General features: G+C 56.4%; 1 protein-coding gene across 4 annotated transcripts in view; it reads right to left on the reverse strand.

Moving 5' to 3' along the window:
- Positions 1–26,446, reverse strand: part of DPP6 (dipeptidyl peptidase like 6) — an 846,122-nt gene that overhangs the window by 75,150 nt on the left and 744,526 nt on the right. For all 4 annotated transcript variants that reach the window (XM_074366690.1, XM_074366691.1, XM_074366689.1 and 1 more), the window contains exons 9-10: positions 12,949–13,103; positions 11,210–11,307 (exon numbers count right to left, since the gene is read on the reverse strand). In XM_074366690.1, the coding sequence (XP_074222791.1) occupies positions 11,210–11,307; positions 12,949–13,103 (253 nt within the window). The remainder of the gene's footprint in view (positions 1–11,209; positions 11,308–12,948; positions 13,104–26,446) is intronic.

Raw genomic sequence — 26,446 nt, forward strand, 5'->3', positions numbered from 1 at the left:
CAGAGGAATGGCAAGGGATTATTTCTACAATGCAGAGATGAACTTGTTAAATAAGAAAAAGGTTATTAAGGATACATTGGGAGTTTCCAATTTAAGTTGGTGGGTTTATCGCATTTATTTATTTATGTCTTCTCCCTCCAGAAATGTAATTTGGATGATAATGAAGGAATAAAATAAATATATACCCACACTTGTAAAGATGGCAGGAAAGGTTTCGCCACATTTCCAGAAGACAGGAAGTAGACAGAAGAGTAATGAGGGTGAGTCTGGCTGAAAAAGCAGCGGCCGAAAATACTGACAGAATTATCCCCCAGAGAGGAATCCTGGGGACTTGGTGGTCTAGGTGCAATACAGTACAGGACTGAGAAATGTGGCTGGACAGCACTGTCATCTGAGAGTCTCCAGATGAGACAGATGAGGAATGAAAAAAACAAAGAAGCCCCACCCACATTTAGATATGTCATTTCATTCAAAAATCTTTCAGGAGGGAAAAAGCACATGACCCACAGAGGAATGAGTGTCAGATTAACATCAGACTTATCATCAGCAACACTGAATGCTAGATGAAACTGTACCCCCAAATTGGAGGGACAATGCTTTTCAAATAACCATTCTGCATACAGATAACATTTTCAGAGAGTGTGAGAAAAAAGAGATATTTTTAAACATTCAAGAACTCAAGAAAGTTTACTTCCCACAGTTCTTTCTTAGGAAAGCATCTGCAGGATATACTTCAGACAAAAGTGGAAGTAAAGCAAGAAAGAAGATGACATGGATCTAAGAAACAGTGGCTCCAACCTGGGAGAGGAGTGAGGGGACATCCCAGGATGGCATCAGTGCAGATGTTATACAGAACAACCAGTCCCAACTGGAGTGGGGCAGGGGAGTCTACTTGGAGAGACGGATCTGGGGGAAAAGGCAATGAAAAGAATACTTGATAGAGTTTGGGGAAAAAATGTGAAAGTATGATAAAAATCAAATGGTTCAAGTAAAAACTAAAAACAATTAAAAACTCCAGGAAAAACAAAAGGCTGAACCAAAAGAGACAGAGTCACAGGTTACTGCTTAGCTCTACCATGAAAGACAATTACTTATATTAAAGTCAATGCTAGCTGTTGATTCTAGTCTTTTAGAATCAACCTATAGATAAATAAGGAAAATTAAGTTACAGTTTCAGGACAGAATCCAAATGCCATCAACCTCAATGATATAAAAATGGAAGAAAAAAAAAAAAGATGACAGAGTTTCCAGGTGGTGGGACAGAGAAGGAACCTGTCAGAAAGGGCAGGACTTCTAGGTCCATCTTACAAACTGGGGAGTTACAAATTCTTGTCTGCAGTTAATGTGCTGTGAGACAAACTTGCAAGAGTATTATTTAAGTTTATAAAGGTAACTAATGGAGGGAATAAAATGCATATATGGAGAAGCTGGGAGGGGTGTTGAGGTAAATGTGACAATTTCTTGTCTATCATAAGAAAAAGACAAAGAAAAGAACGCATACATTAATTTAAAAACAGTGAAACAAGCAGGTCACTTAGCAATATGATGGTTGCAACCAAGATAAAGAGTGAAAACAGTTAAACACCATCTCTGTCCTGGGATGGGGGTGGGGGGTAAGGAAGGAATTGCTGCTTTTCCTGTAACCCCTGTTGTGTGATTTTACTTTTAAGCATTAATATGTAGTACATTGATAAAAAGAAAATACAAAGTTACAAGTAAATAAAAACTGACAAACAATAAATGAACGGAGCTGCGGACAAGGCGGAGCCCAGGCGGGCGCCGCGGGGCTGCAGGGGAGGCGTCTGCCCTCCGGACGCGCAGGGACAGGGCCGCTCTGGGTGCTCCTGGCCGGGCTGAGCTCACAAGAACGAGACATTTTTCTCAAGCTCCTCAAGAAGTGTATTGACATGACGAGACAAGGGGCAGGAGAGGGTAGATGGGCAACAGCACACAACGACTTAACCCCCACCCAGTAATTTGATGAGTCAACGAAAACCACATCTATGTAAAGGTGGTGAGACCAGGCTGGATGGGCGGCCAGGGGATACGCGGTCTGAGCTGGGGGAGAAGATGCTGTGAGTGCGATGCTTTGGCAGTAAACTAGTCTTGCTCTTTTTTGTCCAGGGACATGGTCACGAGGGGAGTGTGGCCAGAGCCGGGGCCTGCCGTCGGTGTTGCCCAAGGTGGCTCCCCCGACACACCTGGGACAGGCGAGGGCTTCACACATATTCTCAACAGTGATCAAGCTCTGAGCTGCTTTGGGGACCTTGAGGTGTTGACTCCAGCCTGGAAGAAGCAGGGACAGAGATGGGGGAGGGGGAGCCGTCTCCGCGGGCCCTGGGCACCGCCTGGGTACGTCTAGGAACAGGGCATCCCCGGTTGTCACCGCACTTGGTGGGGTGGGGCCTGTCCCAAGAGAAAGGATCAGAGCAGAAACCACATTTCTGCAAAATCCCCCAAAGCGCACATGGTGGGGAAATGGTCTCTGCACCCAACCGGTGGCCCATGGGTGGGGTCCCCAGACCAGCAGCCCCGGGAAGTGCTGGACATCCTAGCTCTCGGGCCTCACCCCAGACCCACTGAACGGTTTAACAAGGGCCCAGGCGAGGCCACTGCTGCCCTGGTTTGAGGACCACCAAGCAAGGTGGTGCCTGGTGAGCAGCCCACGGTGCTCCACGTGGCCGTGCATCTCTCCCCACCCCTGCCCTCGCGCGACGCTCTGAGTGACTAGCGTGCTGGTAGGCAGATTCAGTGCTTTAGAATAAAGAGAAACGTGGTCGCAGGTAAAGGAAAGGAGAAAATGGGGTCTGAAGCAGAATAATTTAAGACGAGGTGGAGCCGGGCTTTGAAAGACACAAGGGCTGATCCGACGTTGAGATGAAGGGAGACACAGAAGCATTCTGATGGTCACAGAAAATAAAGCATCTATTTTGAGAATCGTAGAAGCTGCACTTTAAAAAAGAACACGCTGCCAAACCATCAACAGGAAGCCAAGATTTCCGGAAGAAGTGCCACCAGTTTTCTATTACAAAGCCCTTCACCTGCCCATCGGTGCATGTGCTCGCCCGAAGAGCGCGTAGCCGGGGCTCAGCGTGCAGCAGACATGGGTCCAGGTGCCGGCGACGCAGAGGCCCGAAGCCTCGCCTCAGGGGAGCTCACAGTGTGTGTGGGGGGGCCAGACATGGGAACCACGAACCTCGGCCCCGGGTGAGGACCACCCGCACAGGAAGGGGGGGCACGCGGGAACAGCCCTTGTTGAAAAGCACGGCTTGGCTGAGAAAATACTACGACCATCTCGCAAATCTGCAGCCAAACGTGCCTTCAAATCAAAATACAGTGACTCCTCCTGCTGAGCAGTATATGAATTTTTTATTAGTCCATTTGTTTGCCATAAAATATGAATAGAGCACGGTCTCTCTCACAGGGATTAATGCGCCATGTCACTTCCTGGTTCTCCGAGTTCTGGCCGAGGTTCTGCAGCCGTGTGGCAGCAGAGGGCCAGGGAACGCAAGGCCTGCCTCGCTGGCGAAACAGAGCCCGTGATCGACGCGCGTCTCCCAGGGATGTTGACTCCCTGGTTTAAGCTGGAACCAAAAAATACTTTGAGGAACAAATTTTTTTAAAAACCTTATGTGCTTTAGTAGAAGGCATCGTTGAGCGGATTGAAATGACACCAAGCGCCAAGCGCTGCGTGCGACGACGCGTCCAGTTCCCCGTCTGAGATGCCCCGAAGCAGCCACATAACTGCACCAGAGTATCTGCAGGCGGCTGCACTTTGTGAAAGACAAGAGTGATGCCTCTGTGAGACAAACCGCTGTTAGCTGTGGCTCCGTCATGCCACTTGCAGTGCAGGAGCGGACCCCGCTGCCTCTCCCTCCCGGCTGGGGGGCTGCCCACAATGGTGGGGTGGCGTCACCTCGGGGACCTCCTCGTTCAACAGTCTACACGCTTTGAACAGTAAGGGATCAGGACGGGTGGGGGCAAATCTCACGCCACCCCTTCTCTAGCCCTGCACTGTCACGCACCCAGCACCCATCCATCCCTCTGTCCATCAGTCTGTCCATCTGTCCCTCCGTCCCTCATCCATCCTCCACCCACACACCTGACCTGTCCACTCATAATATAAACCCAGCCACCCTGGCACTGCGCCCCTGGTGCTGCGTGAGGACCCGCTGGGTGTCTCCCATGTGCCTCTGTGCCCCCCTATCTTTTCCAGCCCCTGTGCTGGGGGAGGGTGGGCTCACCTGGACAGAGGGCATCGGGGGCTCTGGTTGTTGCCCCCTGGAAGCACCAGGAGGAGAAGGCGAAAGGGCGGGTGGGTATCCATTTCCATGTACCCCCACAGCCCTGCTGCTGACTCAGGTTCCAGCCCTGCTGGTGACCTGCTCCACGTGGCTCTCTGTCCCCCGGCTCTGGTGCGGCTCCTCCCCTTGCCCCTTCAGGCCTGGGACGGTGACAGGGACCCAGTGTCACCAGCCTGGTGGGCTTCCTCCCCACCGTTCTGAGCGGAGCTTTGTCTAAACACCATTGGCATCACTCTGTCATCTACGAGGACACAGACAGAATACAGAAGGGCCACGAGAACCCCTGCCCACAGCTGCCCTTTCCCCAGACCCTGAGGGTGAGGCCACCACAGAGGCTCCCAGACAGGGTAGCACTCGGAGCCCTGATGGACCCCGAGCCGGGAAGGCCCTGAGACGCCCACAGACCCGGCTCCCGCCTCAGGCAGGGGGGGAGTCTGAAGGGCGCCTCTGGGCTCGGGGAGGGCAGAGCAGCACCCAGCCCTCTGCAGGGCCAGGCTGCCCCTGCCCGGCACCGTGTCCACTTCCTCATGGGCCTGAGCAGGGCCGCATGCTGTGCTGACAGACAGGTCCCCATCATCTTGGCCGCACCGAGCTCTGCCAGACCTGGAGGCACGGCCCTGGCAAGACCCGCTCTGGTCCTTTCTCCCGCGGGCACGCCCCGCCCAGCAGCCTGAGTTTCCGGCCCTGGTTCCGCCCCCCAGCCCCTGGCGCCCCCACCCTCGCCCCGTCCTGGTGGTGGGACAGGCACCTTATCCTAAACCTCTGCTGTCCCCTCCTCCAAATCCCCCTCGAGTTATGCTGTGTCACAGCCGACCAAGGGCCCTCGCTCGCCCACCGCCCTCTCTTGACCAGGCGAGTCAGGCCACCCCTCCCCGCAGGCCCCTGACCGCTGCGGGCCCAGCTTCTCCCGGAACCAGCTGACCACGGGGCCACCCCGCCGGCCCGGCCTCCCTCCGCAGACCCCGCCCACCCCGTGAACCTCCTTTGCCCCGTTTCTGGGCGACTGTGAGATGGATTTCTGAGGCAGTGTGTCCTGCCCGTGCGATCATCTTTCTTTCAAGGTAAAGTCTCTCCCTATCAAAGTCTAGGTGTTTTTCTCCTGACATAATCACCCTTCAGTGTGTGGGCTCTCCCAGGGAAAAGGCCGTCAGTCCTGAGGAGTAACCCCAACGGGCAATACTTAGGGCAGCACGTGGGCTTTGTCCCTCCAAGGACATCTGGGGACGGCCGCCTTCTGTGTGTGAGGGCCCCTACGGGCAGCCTCACAGGCCGGAGAGCGTTTGTAACTCAGCTCAAAAGACGCAGGAACGTAGCTTCCTCTGACGTGTAGTCACACCCCAGGGACAGGGGAGAAGAGACTTGTGCGAACGCCGGCGGGAAGGACGGGAAGAGCTCGGTCCTCAGGAACCCCACCTGCCGAGGGTGTAGGACACGGCTGTCCGTCCCCTCAGCAGTGTCTCTGGGGAGGGGGCCCGGCTCAGAGCAGGCTCTCAGATACTGGCCCCGATGATGAGAAGCAGGTGCACAGGGCGGGTGGTGGGAAAGGGTCTGCCTACAGAGACCTCGAGAGCTCGGCACTTTGAGCCGACAGCACAGAAGCGAACGGGACACCAGACTCGGACACCTGGATGCCAGGCCTGGCGCGGAGTCAGTCAGCTGTGATTCTGAACAAGTCACCTGCCTCCCGTACGTTGTGGAGGAAATGCAGGGGAGACAGGTAAGAGGAATTTTCGGAGCACTTCCAGCAACGGGGGCCCAGAGACAGGAGGCCCTTAGGTGGGGGGAGGCTGAGCTGCCCGCGGTGGTACCTGGGACGCCCGCCCGCCAGCCTTAGTTGCACGCTGGACGCGTGTCACGTGAGGGCCGGTGGAGGCTGCCAAGTCCCGTTCTCCGGCAGACGCCGTCAGGTCCACGCTCCGGATTCGCCGCCGTCCATGAGGGAGATCTCTCACTAAGCCCTCTGCGTTTGCTGTCACCCGCTCACCCGGCCTGTGACGCGGCCGGGGAAGCCCTTGCCCGGTGTGTCGCTGACCTCTTCAAGTGTCAACACTGTTTTGCTGGCTGAAGGAGCTTGTGGACCAACAGAGGCGTCTTACTTATGGGGACAGGAAGGCAGAGTCCCGTTTTACTTTTCTGACGTCTCCTGGTCTGCACGTCTGCTGAACACTGATCACTGCTTGCAAATCGAATTACAGTGTCTTCAGAGCGATCCGGCTTCTATCCCAAACACAGACCATGGCAAAGTAAAACATGCGTTCTTCACCAGAAATTTATTTATCTGGACATCCAAGACTCAGATTTCCAAGCTTCTAAAGCACTGGACATTTTTTAAAATTGATTCTTGTGATCAATAGTGACATTGAGAACTCCCTCTCCAATGCATCAACAGAATAAAGACCTGTCACTGCTCCAGCCGGGAGCTTCTACACTCCTGCGCGCCCCGCGAAGAGCTTCTTGCCGCCTGGGTGACAAAGAGCACAGCCTGGTCTGATATCGCAAACACAAGGGCTGTTGGGCTGGGCCAGTCCCCTCGAGCTGCTCCCTAAGATTACCTCATTTGAATATTTTGGTACCAGGTCGTTACTTTAACACAGGAGGTAAAACAGAGCCAGGTCTAGCTCCGAGGGCATTCGAGGTGATTTATGCAATTCATACCCAGAACACTTCCAAGTAATTCAAATAAATTTGGAAGTCACATCCAGATAAAACAAGTACCTTCCCACAGTCATTAACCTAAAGACAAAAGACTAGAAGTACGTCAGCAGGACGGCAGACTCAGGGCCGGAGCTGCGGGCATGTTCTTTAATCCGAAAATGAGACAGACCGTCCCTCCCAGGTGAACCACAGCTGCCGAGAAGGGCTTTGCGCCTTGGTCGCAGTTAGGAATCACCTGGGGAGCCTTAAAAAACACCCAAACCCAGGCCACACCCCCGAAGAAGGAAACCAGGAGGGAGAGATTTATTGAAATTGCCTTCTGGTGTATCGTTGTGCACCTGAAAGTTTAAGCACAGAGTGAAACGCGGTAGGCGTGACAGCTCGTGGACAATGACATGAGCAGTGGGTTAGGAGTCAGGGTCTTGTGTTCAAGTCTTGGTTCCATCCCTAATTAAAAGTGCACGATGGGCAGGCCAGGTGGTGGTGGCAGTGATGGTGGCAGTGGTGGGATGGTGGTGGCAGACAGTGGAGGTGGTGGCAGTGACGGTGGAGGTGGTGGCAGTGGAGGTGACAGTGGCAGTGGAGGTGGTGGCGGTGGCAGTGGAGGTGGTGATGGTGAGACTTTGATGGGGGATGCTCAGGTCACTAGGACGGGGACCCTGTTTTTCTGTGATGTTTCCACCGCTCTGAATACCTCTGTCTTCCCCTTAATCCTGAATAAAACCCTGACTGGATTCAATATACCAGTCTCCCAGCGAGCCCATACTTTGTATAGACTGGGCAGAAAGAAGCTGGGTTTCCTCTCGGGCTCAGAAAGCAGGGGTGTCACGGGCAGTGCACGTGGAGGAGGAGCCTGGAGGCAGAGGGCCCCCGGGAATGAAAGCTTCCTGGGAATTTGCAGAAACCGAGTCGCTGTGCAGTTAGAAGCAGTGAGCCACACGGACACACGCGAGGTCCCCGCATATCGCGGAGCGGAGGAGAGGAGACAGATCTACCCGTGCACACGCGCACACACCTTTATGTAACTGCATCTGCATCACAATGCCCTGTGTGTGAAGTAGGGACACACACACAACAGTATGTTTTACAAACACTGACGGGGAAAAGGTACTCAAATACATCTTAAATAGGTGCCTACGATGGGGCGGGGGAGCTGGGGGATTAGGTTAAAAAAGAGCAAATGGACGAGAACGCTCGTGCTGACCGGGAAGGATGGTGCGCAGGAGCCGGGCAGACCTGGGTCTCGGTACTGGCGAGTCACGTGAACTCACTGACATCAAATGAAGGAAAAGTGGCCTTTTTTGACTTTGGCCTCTGACAGGTCATGGAAGGGGCGGTGGGCGGCAAGAGCTGTCCCGGCCCAGGAGCGCTGGGGACGCAGCAGCACCAGCTTCCGTCCTCAGGCTCAGTAACCCCCTTGTGCCCCGATGCCACCAACAGTCAGGACGAGCGCCCGGGCCACGGCTGGGTGACATGTTAACCCGGTGTTTGGAGGAGAATAAAGACACATGCCCGTGCAGCATGACCCATCCTCAGAAGGACCTTGCCGGGCACCTGCCACATCTTAACTCCCCTCCCAGCTCCACAGCTCCGCCAAGGCCCGCGGAAACCAGCACACAAGGGCGTTTCTTTTATCAGCACAGCCGGGCACTCCTCCCGTGCAGGCCTGGGTGACCATGGGGGTGGGCGTCTCACGTGGATTTTGTCTGGTGGGCCAGACCCCCCAGGGTTAAGGTTAGGGCCCTGGCGGAGACTGGTAAGCCCCAAACTTATGCTTACATCCTTGTCAGACTGTCTGCATATACCGAGCTCCTCCAGCGCCTTTGGGCTGGTTCTCACACCTCACTGGTGCTCTTGTTAGAATAAAGCCCCCGACACATGCTCATTCACTTTGCCTGAGAACCGCAGTCTGACAGTTTAAGGGAGATGTGGAGCGGGTGGCTGGAAACGGCCCTGAAGTTTTGAGCAAGGGCTGGGTGGGGTTCCAAAGGTGAGCGCGGTCAGCCACGGGGAGTGCCGGCAGCCCTGTGCCACACGCAGTAGCTCATTTAATGTCCACGACCACCCATAAGAGCAGACCTTCTTATCACTACTGTTTCTCTCCTTTTGCAGACGAGGAACCTGACTGACTCGGGGGAAGAGTGACCTGCTCAAGGTTACGGCCCCGGGCTCTGAACCCAGGCAGCCTGCAGGTGCATCTTCACTCTAAACCAGTGGTTCTCAGTCTAGGAGCACCTCTGCCTGTCACGCTGGCAGCCACATCCCCTGGGCGGAGGCAGGGAGGCTGCTGCATTCTCTGCAACGCGCAGGGCAGCCCCCCAGGCAGGAAGCACGGGCCCCAGGTGTCGGCGGTGCCGCGCGTGGGGACCTGCAGACCCCGCCCCACGCCCGCCGCCCGTCTCCCGCCTGCAGTCCTTCACTCGTTCGTAGCAGTCTGCTCAAGGTCTAGCTCTCCTCTGCATTGGAACCACCACGCTTCATTCATGCTAAATTCTCTGTCTAATGGATGCAAATAATAAGTGCTCAATAAACACACGCTCACATTTAGTGTGTGATTTCGGAGAGACCTGCGCGCACTGAGAGATCTCGAGGCTGCGGGCGGAGAAGGCGGTGAGAAAGTGTGACAGATCAGATGGCGGGTCTCCACTGCATCAGAAAAGCGTCGCCACCTTTAGCCCAGAAAACCGGGGCGAGCAGAAAACCCGGGGCCGCGTCTGAACAGCGAGGCCCGACCGAGGCTGATTTCTCACTGTCCTTGCAGCTAATCAAGCCTGCAGAAACAGCATCACCAAATTGACTAAACGAGATTTTCAATTAACTCAAACAGATGGCTTAAATTTTCCAGGTGACTTCTTTCCACATTAATTCAGAGAGCTGGCTGGACCAGGCCCCAGGAGGCTTGGCGGGGACAGGGCTGGAAGGAAACAATGAAACGCGTGGGTCTTCAGGAGAGAAGACAAAGCCAGCATCAGAAGCAAAACGCCACCGGCCAAACTGAGCAGACCCCCCGACCAGCACAGACTGGGGGCCGCTCCCCACAGAGGGGCCGCAGGGGACTCAGGCCTCGGGACCAGCCACATGAGTGAGTGGGGGCCACTCCGGGGGGCGCCGGGCCTGCTCTGTCCCCTCAGGACACTACAGCACTTCACACGTCACCGGGGGTGCGGGGGGGAGAGCTGAAAGCCCCTCTCGGCATCTGCGGAGGCCCCGGCTTCCGGGCTGCGGGCGGCGGGTCCCACCCGGGGCGGCAGCAGAGGCGCCACAGGGGAAGACCGCGCCATCGCAGACCAGTGGGACCAAGTGCCCGTGTGTGTGTCCCGGCACTGGGCCCGTGGAGGGGCCAGACTGGCTGAGCCCACGGCTCCTGCCCTTCTGGGAGCTTCCGGAAGCTACGAACAAGGCGGGGTTCTGTAACTGAATAGGGAAGACTCGGGCTCCAGCTGTGGCAAAACGTGCGCTGGGTATTTGCTGAGACTCAGGACGGACCGTTCCTGCCTTAACCCTCTTGTAGATGCGCAGGATCTCAATTCCCTCCTCTTCTCCGAGTCTCCCGCCAGTTCTCTCCGCAGAGAGAGGCTTAATGATCATAAAAGTGGGCTCTGGAGGGAGGATCGGCCCCCAGGCTGCCTGAACTTTGGGATGAAATGAAGCTGACACGCAGACCACTTCACTTGGATGGATCTCACCCAGTTGTTTTGAGCAGAAAATGAAATCCACCTAAATCAGTCATTAGTAACGAGACAGTCACCTCTGTCCACATGTCCCACCAATGACAAGGTTGTTACCTTACCAACTGGGAGCCCCGCTTCTTGGAACAGGACCCACCACTCGCTCCTGGAGCTGGCAAAGGGTGGTGATGTTGTAAACAACGCTCTCAGAATGGGGTGCCTCGTACAGAAGGTGTGACCACGTTGATTGTCCTGGAGAGACTGTTCCCCCAACGGATGCCCTTCGATGTCGGCCTGCGCCGGGCAGCGTGCCCCTGCTGGACACGTGTGGTTAACCAGACACCCCCAACACCCCCAGAAACCCAGCCTCCAGGGAGGAGAATCTGGGCCTGACATCAGGTAGGAAATAGTGGCACTTGGTTGACTGGTGTTCCTTTCCCAGAAAACCAAACCACAAAGCAGTAAGGAAAACCTAAGCAAATGTACCTTCTCCTTGGATTTTTCAATTAGCATCTGAGTAAACCTGACCGTGCAATGGGCATCCATCTGACCATTATTTAGCACAAGGGGAAGGACGCAAACCTCATTCGCGGATCATCAGGCGGCGTCATCTCCAGGTCGTGGGTGGGTCCATTGAGGCCGATGACATGCAGGGAGATGCTGGGGTTTTCACATCCAGCCTAGGAAGTAAAGGGGGACAGGCGTGAGTGGCCTGGCGGGGCCGGGCGCCGAGTCCCCAGGAGAGCCACAGGCCGGCCCCCAGGGCCTGGAGCCCTGCAGGCAGGAGCAGCTCCTTCCAGCACAGGCTTCAGGACAGGGGGCGACTGCGCCCCTCCCTCCTCATTCCTCCAACCCCTGTCTGTCAACGCCCAGCGAGCACCATGCCCCTTGCCTGAGTGCAGGAGGGGAAAGAAGCTGGCCCAGGAGCAGAGAGTCCTGGATGCGGTGCCAGGAGGGCGGGCCGGCCCAGCGTGGGGAGGGTGGAGCCCTGCTCTTCCCTGCTCCCCGCTCACCTCTGCTGCCTCTTCCCGGGGGGGTGGTGCCAGCCTGACCGGGGCGGGGGAGCCGTGGCTGCTGGGTCTGACGCCCTCGTCCGCTCCCCCTGCAGAGGGAGGTGCTGGGGTGACAGTGGAAGCCAGCCCCACTCAGGGCAGGAGTCAGCCGGGCCACCAGCTCACGGGCTCTGACTTGGAAGGGGAGGGGTCTGGGGCGGAGACCAAATTCCATTGGCCAGAGTATGTTGGCTTTCTACCGAAACCTGAAGCCCAAATCCTGAGCCATCTGCCCCAGAGCTCACTGTCTGGTCAGGGCCGTACTGTTCTGGATCTCGTTACTTCACTCCTTGATCCAAGGAACTCCCATCACACGGCCCCCCAGGGAAGCCATTCCGTGTCTGGGTGGTCTCTGGCTCCCAGCCTCCAGGACTGTGAGGGGTAACTGTGCTGTGTAAGCCGCACAGCGTGTGCTGCTTGTTAGAGCCGAGCGCCTGACAGCCCAGGTGTTCCCTTTCTCAGGCCCGGGACTCGGGGAACCTCACTGGCCTTGCTTGGACATAACGGCCCCTCTTCCTGCAAACCGCTGGCAGGCCCGTATCTGGTGTGCAGGGCATGTGGCGCCATCCCAGGGCCCCCTGTGGCTTGAAGTCGAGGCTCAGGGCTCACTGGCAGAGGCTGGAGGCGCCCTTCCAGTAGCCGCGGGCGCAAGGGAGGACTGTCACCCAGAAGTGCTGGCGGACTGCGTCCACCCTCTGGACACCGGCCTGTCCCCAGTGGAGTGGGCGGGAGAGGCGTCAGGCCTCCCTTCAAGCCAGGATGCTGTGATCTGCTGACAAAGCCAGGTCTGTCTGTCCACCACCCCCGCCCCCCCCTCCTGCAGCCTTGCCGTTCTGCTGGCTTCTTGTGCCACCAAGTCGGCCTGGGACACAGTTAGACACAGTATGTATGGGTCAGAACGTGACCAAGCCCCAGACAGCCCAGCCCAGACCCAGGGGACCAGGGGCAGACAGGGGTCCCTCCGGCCTCCCAGAAGCCAAATTCTAAAAAAGGAGTTTGAGGAGAGCGTGCCCAGGAGGGGGCAGTGTGAGTATCTGTCGCCACTGAATCAGTCACAAGGGAGCTCACGTATTTGAGTTCTGATGAAGCTTAGACAAATCATTAACGGCAGTCCCATTATTCCAAATAAAGTAAACCCGCGGACAGATCTGACTCCCTGAAGACGGGCCTTCAATGCAATGGAATGTGAAACAGTTGCCCCCCCACCCCGTGTCTGCTGCACTGCCCCCCGCAGTCCGAGTGTCCCCGCCCCAGGCCCGGAGCGCTCACCTTGGGGTAGCGGTAGGGCTTGGAGGCGGGGTAGGCCGAGCCGGTGTAGGTGGGGAGCTCCATGACCGGCACACGGGAGTCGTTGATGGCAGCGTAGGCCAGCCGCGTGCCGTCCGGGGACCACCAGTGGGCGATGTGGGTCTTCAAAATCTCCTCTAAGGGAAACAGACAAAGCAGAGAATTGTGGGCGGGCACGGACAGGGGTGGGGTGGGGCCGGAGCTGCTCCCTCACGAGGGCTGCTGGCCGGGAGTCGCGAGTCCCTCTAAACTTTGAGGCTTCACTGTGCCCTGGATACACCTTCATTCAAGAGAGGCTGGGTGCTGACCTCCAGACCCCAGCGCCGTAAGCCCCAACCAGTCAGCCCAAACGAACAGGGCCTATTTGTCTGAAAACGGGGGGTTTTTTTTGGCACAAATTTGAGCAATATGAGTTCAAAAAGTGCTTTTTAAAATTAAAAACATTTTTTTTAAAAAATTGAAGTATAGTTGATCTACAGTGGGTTAGCTCCTGGTGTACAGCACAGTGCCTCAGTCGTACACATATGTATTCGCTTTCACATTCATTTTCATTATCGGCTGTTACAAGACACTAAATACAGTTCCCTGTGCTGTCCAGGGGGCCTTGTTTCTAACAAGTGCTTTTTGAGCTGACTCCTCATTGTTCTGCTGTGGGTTATTACTGTAAGACGATCAGAAAAAGAGTCAGTTCACCCTGAAGCAGGGAACCAAAGTGAGAAGGTAAACTGCTGGAGGGTGAATCCTAGAAAATCCCAGATTAACTCGCAGGAGACGCCTGGGGTCCGTGCCTGCACGCGGACCCCCTCATACACAGCCCTGCAGAAGGAGAAGGTCAAAGGTGAGCCTGCTCCTCGCTCGTAAAGGAAGAATGCAGTTTCATCCCATGTGGCAGAAGCACAGAACGGCCCCGTCCTCAATGAGACTGAAATGGAGACAGCCGTTCTCTTAGGTTTCCGCCAGAAGCAGCCATTTCTACTTCCCGTCCCAAAACATCTAGGCTACGTGGAGTTCTGACTGTGGATGAGTTCTGCAGGGTCTGATGTCTATTCCGGAAACGATGGTTCTGCTCTGTTTCTTTAACAAGCCAAGACAAGACACTTCCCAGGTGTGAGACGTCAGAGAACTGGGCCAGAGGAGCATCTTGGTGCTCAGCAGCGCCGAGGTCGCGGGATCCTTCCTTGTGCCTGATCTATACGTATTGCAGTTCCCCCAGCTTAGTTTTCAGAGTAGTGATCAGTGCATCTACAATCGCACACGTGAGTCCCACTGCCCCGTCACCGTCAGGTGAGACACCGGCTCTGCGAGCCCGTGGAGACAAAGTCACACCTGAGAACCCGAGACCACCCCGAGGAAACAACACGAGTGCGTCAAGCACGTGGAGAAAGACGTGAATCAGAACAAAGCCAAGGGATGCGGCCGTGGGAGGAGAGGGTCACAGAAGGAGCAGGAGCTGGACCGGCCTTGCCGGCCTGGCCTGGCGCTGTGGGGGGGGGGGCCCGATGGCTGCAGGATGGTGACAGGGCATGGAGGGGTGGGGGTCAGGGCCCTGCTGCAGTGGCTCCGAAGGCATCCCATAGCCAGGTGCAGGGACTGCAAGTGGGGCCCTCCGGCGGGGAAGGGGGCTGGTGGTGCCGTCTGTCCCTCCATCACCGGCTCCCCCGCCTGGTTTCTTAGTGGGAGGAGCCCTGACGTCTCGTGGGGCCTGCAGCAGCAATGCTGGGAGTTATGCCTCCAAAAAGTGCCGTCCTCCCTCTAAGTAAGTCTTCCCTGCGCTCTGAGCGCTTGCCTCCGCCTGCCAGCAGCCTGCAGACGCCCGCCCAGGACCGGCACCGGACAGCGGAGTGCAACCACCAGGACGCCCCGCGCACCTGACACCCCGCCCCCCGGACCGCGGCACAGCTCATCGGGGAGAGGTGCTGAAGGCGCCCAGGGCCCTGGCTTCTGCCCTGGTTCTGCCACCTACAGCGGAGAAGAGGTCCCGCTCCAGCCCCCAGCCGTCAGCCAAGGGGCGCCGAGGCCGCCTCTCACACGTCCTCCTGCCCGTGCTCGGTGACCTGTGGCACCCCAGGAAATGACTCAGAAGCTTTTCCAGAGCCGATAAGGACCCAAAGTTCTGCTGAGGCAAAACAAAACGAAACCCAAAAAAACCAAAAAAAAAAAAAAAAAAAAAAAAAAAGGAAGAAAGCCAACTCTCCATCCAGGGCTTGTAATTTTCCAGTGTCGTCAGCAGCCGGCAAAGTGACTTTCAGGTGCGAGCTTGGAATGAGGTGATTCGGAAACGACTTTCTACAGAAGCACCTGGCTTGTCTGGCCGGCGCGCGTGGTCGGGTGAGTAATAGACTCCAGCAGACGGTCTGCTGGAAAGAATAGGCACCGTTTGCAATGCAATTTGCAGCTGATTCTGCTCAATCGCTTCTGTGCTGCAGGCTCGGGGGGAGCAGGGCTCCGGGGGCAGAAGGGGAAGGAGGCGCCATCCACCCGAAATCGGCCTGCGAGCCTGGCTGCGGTGCTCAGGGCATATGGGTTCACGGCCAGCCCTGGAAAGTCCCAGCAGGAAAACGGAGGTGGCAACAAAGTCTTCTAGAACGTGCGCTGCACAGAAACCAGCAGACAACACAGCCCTGCAGACACAACTCATCTGTGGCTTCCCTTTAACCCTGAGCGACCTCGTGGGGGAGCACGGCTGGGCAGCAGGCTGGGGGGGGTCCTGCCACCTTCGCTGCTCGGGCAGTGCAGCCCCCTCCTCGTCCACCCGTGGTGTGTCCGCCTCCTTTCTAGACTTGCCCTCAGACGGAAAGGAAACACTGCTGCTTTGGTCCAGGGCAGGGAGTCGCACGTGCAGGGACGAGAGGGAGGAAACATGGGGGAAGGTGGGCCCAATGCTGGGCTGAGAAGCACTGTTTCTGTCACTTCCATCAGCAGATGCCAGAGTATTTGCCCTGAGTTCCATTCGCTGCTCAAAAAAAAAAAAAAAAAAAAAAAGAAAAAAAAGAAAAAAGAAAAAAAAGAAAAAAGACCCCAGCTCCAGACTACAAATGTGCTGGCTGGTGGGGACCATACAGTTCGGGGTGGCAGACACCTGCTCAACGTTAGTTCCTGCAATTCCATCCCAAAGTGAGAGGACCGCAAATGAAAAAGAAATCCTGCCACGCGCACGGCCAGGCGGTACACGAGGGTGGCTTCCGTTTTTTTCCCTGAATGCCCTTGAACACGTTGTTCCCTGGCGTGTTTATTTTTTCTGTGAGTTAGTTGCTCATTAAAAAGATAATTAAGTGTAAGAAACTAAGGGGAAAAGGACCAGGCAGATGAAATCGTGACATTTTTGTGTTAATTACGATGTCCCTGCTCTGCAAACGTTTTCCTCAGGCTCTCCAGCTTAATGAGGCAGTTGGCTTAAACGCTGTGAACCAAATGTAGTTTACGGATAGAACTTTAAGGGAAAAAAATCTATTTTATCAAATGAACTGTGTGAGCCTTGCCTTGGAACAAAAGGAGAGACCTGCCTTTCTGAGCAGGAAGACACATCTTTCCTTCACCTCCCCTGTCCTGTCAGGAACCGTCTTCCACTCAAACGGGAAAGATACATTTTGGGAAGGGAGGAGGGACTCTCACTGCTGCACGTGAGCTCAGGCCTGACCTGCACCCTGGAAGCAGCCTCTGCATCAGATGTAAATGCTGGACAACAGGGGCCCCCAGGTCTGACAGAGGGTCACGTGGACCCGGGAGGGCGGCGGGGAGTCACAGCGGGTACCGGGAGCTGGAACGAGCCCGCTGTCCCCTGACTGCACCACCAGGCCGGACGCGGCGACCGAGTCTGGCTGAAAAGAAATCCCAAGGCGGGTGAGGGACCCACAGACGTGAGACGGGGGGAGCTTCCGAGTACCCTGGGGAGCCAGAACCCTACCACGCACGCCCATGTCCATGCGCTGTGTCTAGCTCGGGGGCGTGGAGGGCGCGGCCACAAACCTCCCTCATCCCTGCGTTTCTGAATGGCCAGAGGTCACAGACCGCCACGATGCCAGCCTGGCAAAACTTGGATCCCTCGTTCTCCCGATTTTAAATCGATCGCCTGCCATTTCCACACTGTTGTCTCCCCTGTATCTGATGCTTCAGCTCATTGTTGGCGCCACGCCGTGAACTCCCTGCTGCCTGGGTTTTCTGTCTGGAACGCAGTATCCAGGAAGTAGCCTGTGTTTTCTTAGACACACAATGCAAAGTCATAGACTGCCTCCAAGAGCAGAAAGTAAGATGCTCCCGAATTCGTAACTGCCGCAGGAGTGGCCAGACCGTCACTTAAAGCAAGAGGCTGGCTGGAGGACGTCTGTGCCTACGCGCTCTGAACCCCAGGTCTCACGAGCGTGACCAGTTAATCACCTTTTATTGTTTCTCCTGAAGCTCCAGTGAGAGTAAGGCTGTGGTCTCTGAGCCACACCTGGTCCGTGGACGAATTTGGGGATGATCTTAGGGCTCCTAGTGGCCTGGAGCAGACGGACACATCAGAAGCATCTTCCAAAAACCGAAGCCATAAAAGCCTCTTCACATTATTCTGGGTTATTAACGGTTCTTCATTCCCCCAGGGGGTCGTCTGTACCTGAGTATAAACTCCTCGACAGAGCTGGACACCTTGCTGAGTATGAGTCCTGGCCCTGGTGACGTTTCTGGGCCTTGACGCTCTCCCATTGTGAAGAGGTGAGGCCTGTGTCCCCTCCCCTGGACCACAGTGGTCCCTCTAAAGCAGCTGAATGGACAGGACGTGCAGAAGTGACGGCCTGCAGCCTCTAAGGCTGGGTCACAAAAGGCAGTGAGCCCCTGGGGTGCTCTCTCGCCGGGCTGCTCCCCCAAGACCCTCGCCATGCCGTGGGGAAGTCCGGCCACGTGTCGGGCGTCCCGGTCGGCACGGCTCAGGGCTCAGCGGGCGGCCAGGGTCAGCCGCGGGACCCGGGAGGTGGCTCCAGCCCAGCCTCCCGGCTGCCCCGGCTCCCCGGCTGGTGCAGAGGAGAGCTCCGCTTGCCAAGCTTGGCCCGACTGACAGGTGCCGCTGTTTTAAGCCATCGTATCTGGGCCACTGAGAACAACTTGAGCTCAGCAAAGTCTTGAACACAAAGATGGGGAAGGGAAGAGGAGCCCTGAGCTGGCGTGACGGGTTCCTATTCTTGCCTGGCCCTCTTTCCTGGGTTCCCCTACTCTCTCCTCTTCGTTTCCATCGCGGGCATCAAGGGAGCTTCCAGAACTTGTGTCGCTGGTCTATGCACCCGCTGCACGCCCAGGCGGGGGACAGCAGTCAGAGATGTTCTCTTGTTTCTCATTCATCTGATCGTGATTCATGCATCCATTCAGCCATCCACCCACCATTCACCCGGAGCAAACAGGCAGGCTGCGCCGATGGGGACACACGGCGAAGCCGGCTCACGGTCTCACACGGGCTCGGAGGACGCGGCGCTCGCCCACTCGCACTCGGAGGTGGCACTTTAGAACAGCGCTGGCAGCCTGAATTCACGTTTATTGTTGAAGGCAGGAGTCCCCGCTGGGCCTCGACTGGGACTCAGACAAGCGTGAAGAGGCCGGGGGCACTGCTTACAGCCGGACTTCCTGAGGCTCGGGGAGAGGAGGGGCCGGCCAGCCGGTCTCTGGTCTCTGGTCCTGCTCCCGTGGCCCGGCCCTGGGGTCGGACCCTGGCCCCCTCTGCCTGCCCGCCGCCACCTGCTCCATCGTGCTGGGCGGGAGGGCAGCCGCTCCTGGAAGGAGGCCCCCCTCTCTGGAGCTGCCTCATTTGCAAGTAGAAAAGGCCTCACCGATCCCCTCTCCCCCTCCCTCCCCTCACTCTAAATTACTGTGCGGACATGAAGGAGGCACTGAGAGCACACGTGGGTCCTCATCAGGAAGCTAATCCAGTGACGATCAAACACACACGAAGGTCAGGGAGCCCTGAGCCAGGAGGCGCGCTTTCCGGGGAGAAGCGGCCGCGGCTGGGGAACTCGCCGTGGAGGATGAAGCCGGCGGAGACAGGGGCTGGTGGCCAAGAGGCTGAAGACTCAGGGCCCTTCTCAGGCCCAACCTCACGTTCATTATCGGTGCTCTTTTTCTAAAAGAGATCCCCCCGATCACACAAGCTTTGGAACCCCACAAAACTGGGGTCTGTCCCACAGAAAAAAAGTGACTTTTGGCGAAAAATCCATCCCCAAATAGCATCGCCCAGGTTAACGGTGCCACCCGCTGCTTCCAGAGGCCTCACGCTCTCCCGGGGAGACCCGGTACCCGGCCCGGATCCCGCCTCTCCGGGCCTCTCTCCCTCGGTTGTGAAACGAGGGGCTGGCTTACATCACTGTTACTCAGGCTTTCTGAACAGGAGGACCCCATCTTACAGGAAAAAACTTGCAGATACCACATTCTAATTCAGTGTGAAATACTGAACGTCTCTTATAGAATACTTTATATTTCATGCAGCACAAGAGCACCTGCACATATCGGACAAACATTTAAATGTGCGGAGACATAGAGCTTACTAGGTCATCCGCATGTCCAGGTGTGGCACGGACTCACAGACGCCCCAACGAGGGCCCCGGCCGGCTCCCCATCCTGACTTCTTGGGGCCCTGACTGAGACGTGGGCGGAGCTTCCTTTGAGCAGATTCTAGAATGTCTACACCATCCTGCTTCCTGAGCTCTGACAGTAACCACCAGCTGTGAGCAGAGGTTTGCCAAGGCGGCGGGAGGCTGCGTTTACTGGAAAACCGGGGGTGTAGACCAGCCCGAGGGTAGGTCTGGCCGCAGGGCGCTCGGGGACGGCTCCTGGCCTCTCGGAGGCATCAGCGGCTCAGCACTCCGTCCTGCCCTCGGACGACCTGGGGGCGCCTTCAACAGACACATGGCTTCCAGTGAACTCTAAAGCCCCCGACACGCTGGTGCTGGTGAGTGGGGTCACGGGCCCTTGTTCAGGGTCAGTGCTTCCATCCGCCAGCCCAGGATCCCCTCCGCCGGGTGACCACACTGAGCACCAGCCATCCAAGTGCTGGGACAGATGCTCAGAGTGCAGAACAGACTAGTGGGGGACTGGCTTTTGTGATAAGGATCTCACACAAAAGGGAAAATCTCACCATGAATCAAGTAAAATGATACCTGAACACTGGCCTCCAACATCCTCAGGGCAGGTGGACAAGGTGAGAAGGGGCTCTTGCTGCAGGATGACTTTGCGTGAGTTTAAAACTCATCCAAGACCCCAAGAACTAAGGGCGTATCAGCCCAGTGACAGTTGTGCACTGTCTGGGTGGGGAGGGCGGGGTGCAGGGGAGAAGAGGGGACTCAGGTGAACTGGGCAGTGCTCCTGCAGACACGACATAGGGCGGTCCCTTTCTGGGAGCCAGGGGAGAGAGGCTGCGTCTGATCCCCGGATGGACGGGAGGCGACGGGAGGACAGTGCTGACCGTGCGGCAGACCTCCGTGTCCTCCGTTCTGCTTTAATGTTCAAAGCATAGTGCAGTGCTAAGTCCGGTATCACACAGTACTGACCACCGGCAGAGGCTGGTCCAGGAGGGTTATGCCGCCCATCCTGGACGGCCTCCTGGAGAGGGGCCTGGGAGAGAGTGAAGGCTTTCGGGGGCAGCGTGACGAGCATCCTACCCTCCAGGTGTGTGTTGCTCTGGAGGATGGACCCTGGAGCCAGACTTCCCAGATTCACAACCCGGCAGAGCCCGCACAGGCTGTGTGACCTTAGGCCAGTGACTTAGCCTTTCTGTGCCTCAGCTGTCTCCTCTATAAATCAGAGATGATAGGAGAATCTGCCTCACTGGGCTGGGTTGTTGCCGTGAGTTAGGTTAGTGATTACACGTAAACACACTAGCAAGTCCTGTAAAACATCTGTTGCTATCACGGAGCCGCATGTCAGCCTGCGGGCTTTGGAGATTGACAGTCAGGGTCCCAACCGAGGGAGCAGAAGCAGCCCAAATGGAAGACGAGCTTGGATCCGGCGGACGTGGCCGCCAAGCGTGGGCCACTGCCGAGCCGCCTGGCCTCGCGCCTGGTGAGCCCGGGTGCCTGGTAACAGAACCACCTCGCGATCAGGGAAGCCTGCCTTCGATCGCCCTAGCTGGTCCTGGTCTCTGGGGGAGAGGAAGAGCGCAGGGCTCCCACCTCCCCCGAAGGGCCCCAGCGGGAAATCGCTGCCTCGCCAGGAACAAAGGGGGACACCTGTCCCGTGCCTGCAGCAAAACGGCCCCCGGAACAGCCCCCGCCCCAGTCCTCCCCACTCTCCTTTTCAGTAGTAAGGCCTCGGTGAGGACAGGATGCTAGGAAGGCAGGGCGGGTCCAGGCAAGGAGACGAAGGCAGAGCCTGCCTGGATCCAGGGCCCCTGATACAGGAAACACTTCCCAGCCCCTCCTCCAGCCCCAGGCCTGGGCAGATCATTCTTCTTTATTTCTTGCACCAAAACTTATGGGCACAAGGCTCACAGGCGTGTGTGTGTGTTTCAGTAAGTTTTCATTCACTCCTCAGAACCACCACTCCAAGTAGGTGCCACTATGACCTTCACTTTTCCCTCAAGGAAACTGAAGGGATAAAAGTTTCAATGAGGCGCTCAAATCCCACAGCGAGGACGGGGAGAGTCCTGAAGGACACGGCACCGTCTCTGGCACCTGCCCACCTCCAGCCCACTTTCCTTCCCTCTCTGCCCCCCGGCCCCGCTGCCCCGCTGTGGTTCAGATCCTGCGTGTGCCATGGAAGAGGAAGGGACATGAGGGTGGCCGGGGGCTTCCACAGACCTTAGATCATCCCGCCCAGGCTTACTCTCCTCAAAGCCAAAGGCCGGGCCGTCCTGCAGCCCGGGAGAGAGCTCGCCACGTGCGCCTGGCACTGACCAAAACGGTTGTAAATTTGGCTCCTGAGATGCACTCAATGGAGAAAAAAGAGGCTTTTCCACCACAATCCTCTGATATTAACTGAAGAATCTGTAGCCATGAGTGGTCGAGTGTCTTAGGTAAAACGTATTATCAGCCCTGTAATGATTTTTAATGTCCTTAGCTATGTTTTTCTTCCTGGTATTTTGCCAAAGTGGGTCCTTCTGTTAATAACATTCACAAGAAAGTTAAACATGATTGAGATTCTGAAGTTAGAATTTTAATTGGTTGGTGACTAAACTACCAGCCGAGATTTGCCACAGTTTGTGTTTAGGAAGCGTTTCCTCAAAGCGCTGACTGCATGTTGTCCTCCCCTGAGAGTTAGAACCCCTCACTACAAAGCAAAATTGCAGTCCCAAAATTACACGTAACATTTGTTTCATACGTTGGCTTTGGCTTTGCAATTATAAGATGAAAATGTTTCCTCTTGGGAAGCACTGCAGAAAAGCCCATTATACTGCACATTTTCAACAGAGCAGCAGTCACCTTAATCAGCCTGAGCTGTTCTGCATAATGACTTCTTAATACTAGTGAAGACATATTTTAAAACTCATGGATATCAAAAATAATTTGTATCAGGAAATTAGGTCTCACGTTTTTGTGGGTTTTTTTTTTGAAGAGGAGGGTTAATTAATTGTAAATTATAAACAGCACTCCAAACAGTTTCTATGCCCAACTGCAGCAAATTATTAATTATTCTTGTTCAAAGAACAAGAGCCTGCCTTTCGACTTGTACAGATACTCCCTGACGAGGGAGAAACGGCTTGAGAACTCAGTGTGGATGAGGGGCTGGGGCGGTGTGGTTGCCACGGGTACAGTCATAGGATGCTGCCAGGCTGCTTTCTGGGACGGAAGGACTGAGCTCAGGGCTGAGCCACTCCACCAGCACCCGTGTCCCCACCCGCCTGCACCCCCTGAACTTTCTGGGACTGCTGCCGCGGCCTCGAGCTGCACCCACTCAGGGCACTGGACTGACAAGGAGACGAGAGCCTTACTCTGCTCCCAGCCCAGACCGCGGGCCTGGGTAGACAGCTCCTTCTCCAACACAGGCTGTGCTCGTGACGATGAGGGAGGAGCGAGACGTGGTGGTGGTGGCTCTGTGGAGACGCTCCCCGCCCCACCCCTTCCTTCAAAAACAGCCGCAGGGGGTGGCGTGGTGCGGGGACTGTCCCGGGGGAGAGCTCCACGGGTTTAACTCGAGGACAACCCTGGTAAATCCACAAATGACGGCTGGTCTCAGCCCCCACTCGGCGCCACCCAGGCACAGGGGCCGCCTCTGCGCTCCGGTGAGTAACCCAGTGGACACCCGTGGACAGCATCACATCGGGCCACTGCGCAATGACATGCGCTCCGTAAAGCCCGCACTGACTCCTGTTTTGTGACTTTAGAAGCCCAACAGTTGAGCTTCAGTTCTCCAGCGCTCGGAGGTAACGTACGGTTTGGAGTCTGGGCAGGACTGGAGGGGGGGAGGCCCCAACCGAGGCGGGGAGTCAGGTCGTCTCTGGGGAGGCCTCCCAGCTCCTGCCCCGGTGCTGCTCACATCCATGGAGAACACCCCCCACCCCAGACTGGAGGGGAAACCGCCCACACGGTGCAGGGCGCACAGCGAGACTCGATGGATGAGGTGATCAGGGCGAAGGTGGGGGCCTGTCCCCTGGGGCCACACCCGTCCACAGGCCTTTCCCTGCCTTTGACGTGGACCTACAGACGCCTCAGCTCTCCAGGCCTCGGACTGCCCACGATTGGAGCAGCCCCCACAGCGCACCGTCCTCCAAAAGCGCCCTGCAAACAGGAAGTGCTCAGCAAGTGCGAGGACCACCAGTGCCGGCGGGACAGCTCCGAAATTCCCCAACGGCCACGTTCACCCAGGGTTCACCAGGAGCCAGGTCGCACTGCCCTCACCCCAGCACCTGCCCCACGGAGAGGCTGGCGCGCCCCGGTGCGGCTGGAGTCCGGCCTCTGCGCGGTCGGGAGTCCCTCATCCACCCGCGTGCCGGCCAGGAGGGAGGGGAACCACGGCAGGGCCACCAGAAGCCCCCGGTCTGAGGTGTTGGGGCCTTGCCCAGGTGGGCCAGACTCCTGACAGCATTTCCTAACCATGAACCCCTCAGACAAAGCCTTCGGTTAGAGAAACCCTGGGCCTCAGAAGAGGGAGCGTCTCAGCTCCCTGCAGGGAGAAGTCGGGGAGCCAGGCTGGCCGCCCCGCACGCCAGGCTCTTGCAGTGCGCAGATTCGCGGTGCGGATTCCAGATGCAGACGGGTCCTGCCACCAGACCCTGCCTCCCTGTGCTGTACAGTAGGACCTTGCTGTTTCTCTATTTTATATATAGCAGTTTGCATCTGCTAAACCCAAACTCCTAATTTATCCCACCCCCACATTTCCCCTTTGGTAACCATAACTTTGTTTCCTGTGTCTGTGAGTCTGTTTCTGTTTTGTAAATAAGTTCATCTGTGTCATTTTTTTTAGATTCCACGTATAAGTGATATCATATTTCACTAAGTATGATAATCTCCAGGTCCAACCATGTTGCTGCAAATGGCATTATTTCATTCTTTTTAATGGCTGAGCAATATTCCACAGTGTGTGTGTGTGTGTGTGTGTGTGTGTGTGTGTGTGTGTGTGTGTGTGTGTGTGTATATCACATCTTCTTATCCAGTCCAGTCTGCTGATGGACACTTAGGCTGCTTCCAGTCTTGGCTATTGTAAATAGTGCTGTTTGAACACAGGGGTGCATGTATTTTTTCGAATTAGTTTTTACCTTTTCTGGATAAGCTCTGGAGTGAGATTGCTGGATCATATGGTAAGCCTATTTTTAGTTTTTTAAAGAACCTCCATACTATTTTCCATGGTGGCTGCACCAATTTGCATTCCCCCCAGCAGTGTAGAAGGGTTCCCCTTTCTCCACACCCTCTCCAGGATTTATTGTTTGTGGACTTTTGAATGATGGCCATTCTGCCTGGTGTGAGGTGATACCTCATCGTAGTTTTGATTTGCATTTCTCTGACAATTAGTGATTTTGAGCATTTTTCATGTGCCCATTGGCCATTGTATGTCCTCACTGGAGAAACGCCTGTTGAGGTCTCCTGCCCATGTCTGGACGGGGCAGGCTGGTGTTTGTTATTGAGCTGTAGGAGCTGATGCAGCCCAGAGCCCTCTTCCCGTGTCTCCACCGTGCTCCCTCCCGTCCCTGCCCGCACGGCACTCCTCGTGTAAGAGAGAAGGTCTCCAGACACTCTCAACAGGAAGTGCTCCCCCTGGAGCTTCTGGGGGACCCCAAACCCTATAGAGTGGAGAGCCTCCAGGTGATTTTTCAAAGTTGTGCCTTTGGAACTCGGAGGGGAGGTGCCTTCCCGTGAGGAGAGGACCCAGCTCAGCACGCCGCCCTGGTCCTGCTCAGACCCCTGCCTGCAGCCTGCTCTCTGGATGCTCTCAGACCCGCTCAGGAGTGCTTGGGCTCACCCCCTCCCAACCCGGCTGCTGCTTCTGTCTCTGACAAATGCTGCAGGAAGGACTAAATTCACAGCGAGCCAACACCCTGACTCTGGCACCAATGGGCCTGGTGTCCCCTGAGCTTCGCCACAATCTAGTGGGATGGGCAGGGCAGGTGTTCTCAGCCCCGTCCTACTGCTGACCGGACGCCCACCTTGTGCCCGATATTGCGGCCACCCCACAGTATCCTAGTGACCGCGGGGCTGCTTCTCACAGAGGAGGACGCGCAGGGACACCGGCAGCTCGCTGGGAGGGAGTGCCAGAGCCGGACCAGACTCCAGCGCCCAGGAGTGTAGACTGGAGACCTCCGTGAGGAGGGACCGGGTTGTTCACCTGGATCACGGGTCAGCAGCAGGCAGGGCTGGCTCGGTGTCGGATCCTGGTCTCCTGAGCTTCCCACAGCGCGGCGGGGCCTGGCCAGCCAGAGGACGAGCCTCCGGCCCGTGTCCGGTGCTCACCCCGCGCAGTCTGGTGGCTCAGGCTGCGGGCCAGCATTTGGGGATGCCATCTGCCTGGGTCACGCCAGCATTACAGACTGTCATCTTTTAATGAGGCAGGACGCAGGTCAAAACAGAATGCAGTCATGAGATCACTTCTAAACAAAACGGCCCTGTGGGCCCTCGCTGTTCATTAGCTCCTGTCTCCTACACCCCCCACTGCTATACATACTGGGGGAGTCAAAGTGCCCTGGGAAATCCGGGTCCTGGGAAATTGCAGAAGACATAAATAAGACGCCTGATGGATCTGTACTCAGAAATAAATGGCCTCATTCTAAATACAGAAAGTCTTATTTATTCCTGCGTGCCTCTGCTGCCTTTTTCCTGCCACTAAATATTTTATCTGAGGTGCTGAGAGCAGAATTAAATGGGGAGTTAAAAAAGAAATCAGCGAACGTCAAGCCAAGAGGCAAAAGGAGTTTTTACCTCGCTGGCTGGCGGCCTCCCTCGCTCATCTGTGCGTGGGATGTGCGGATTACTCACCGCAAGCTTCCTAGCACCTTCCCAGCCACCCGCTAACGTCCGCACATCAGGACCCGGCACAGGGACCAGCGCCCGACATGCCCAGGCTGGCTGCCAGGGGGCAGCATCCCTCCCCCGTCCTC

The sequence above is a fragment of the Camelus bactrianus genome, chromosome 7, assembly GCF_048773025.1.
Source record: "Camelus bactrianus isolate YW-2024 breed Bactrian camel chromosome 7, ASM4877302v1, whole genome shotgun sequence".
Classification (NCBI taxonomy): Eukaryota; Metazoa; Chordata; class Mammalia; order Artiodactyla; family Camelidae; genus Camelus; species Camelus bactrianus.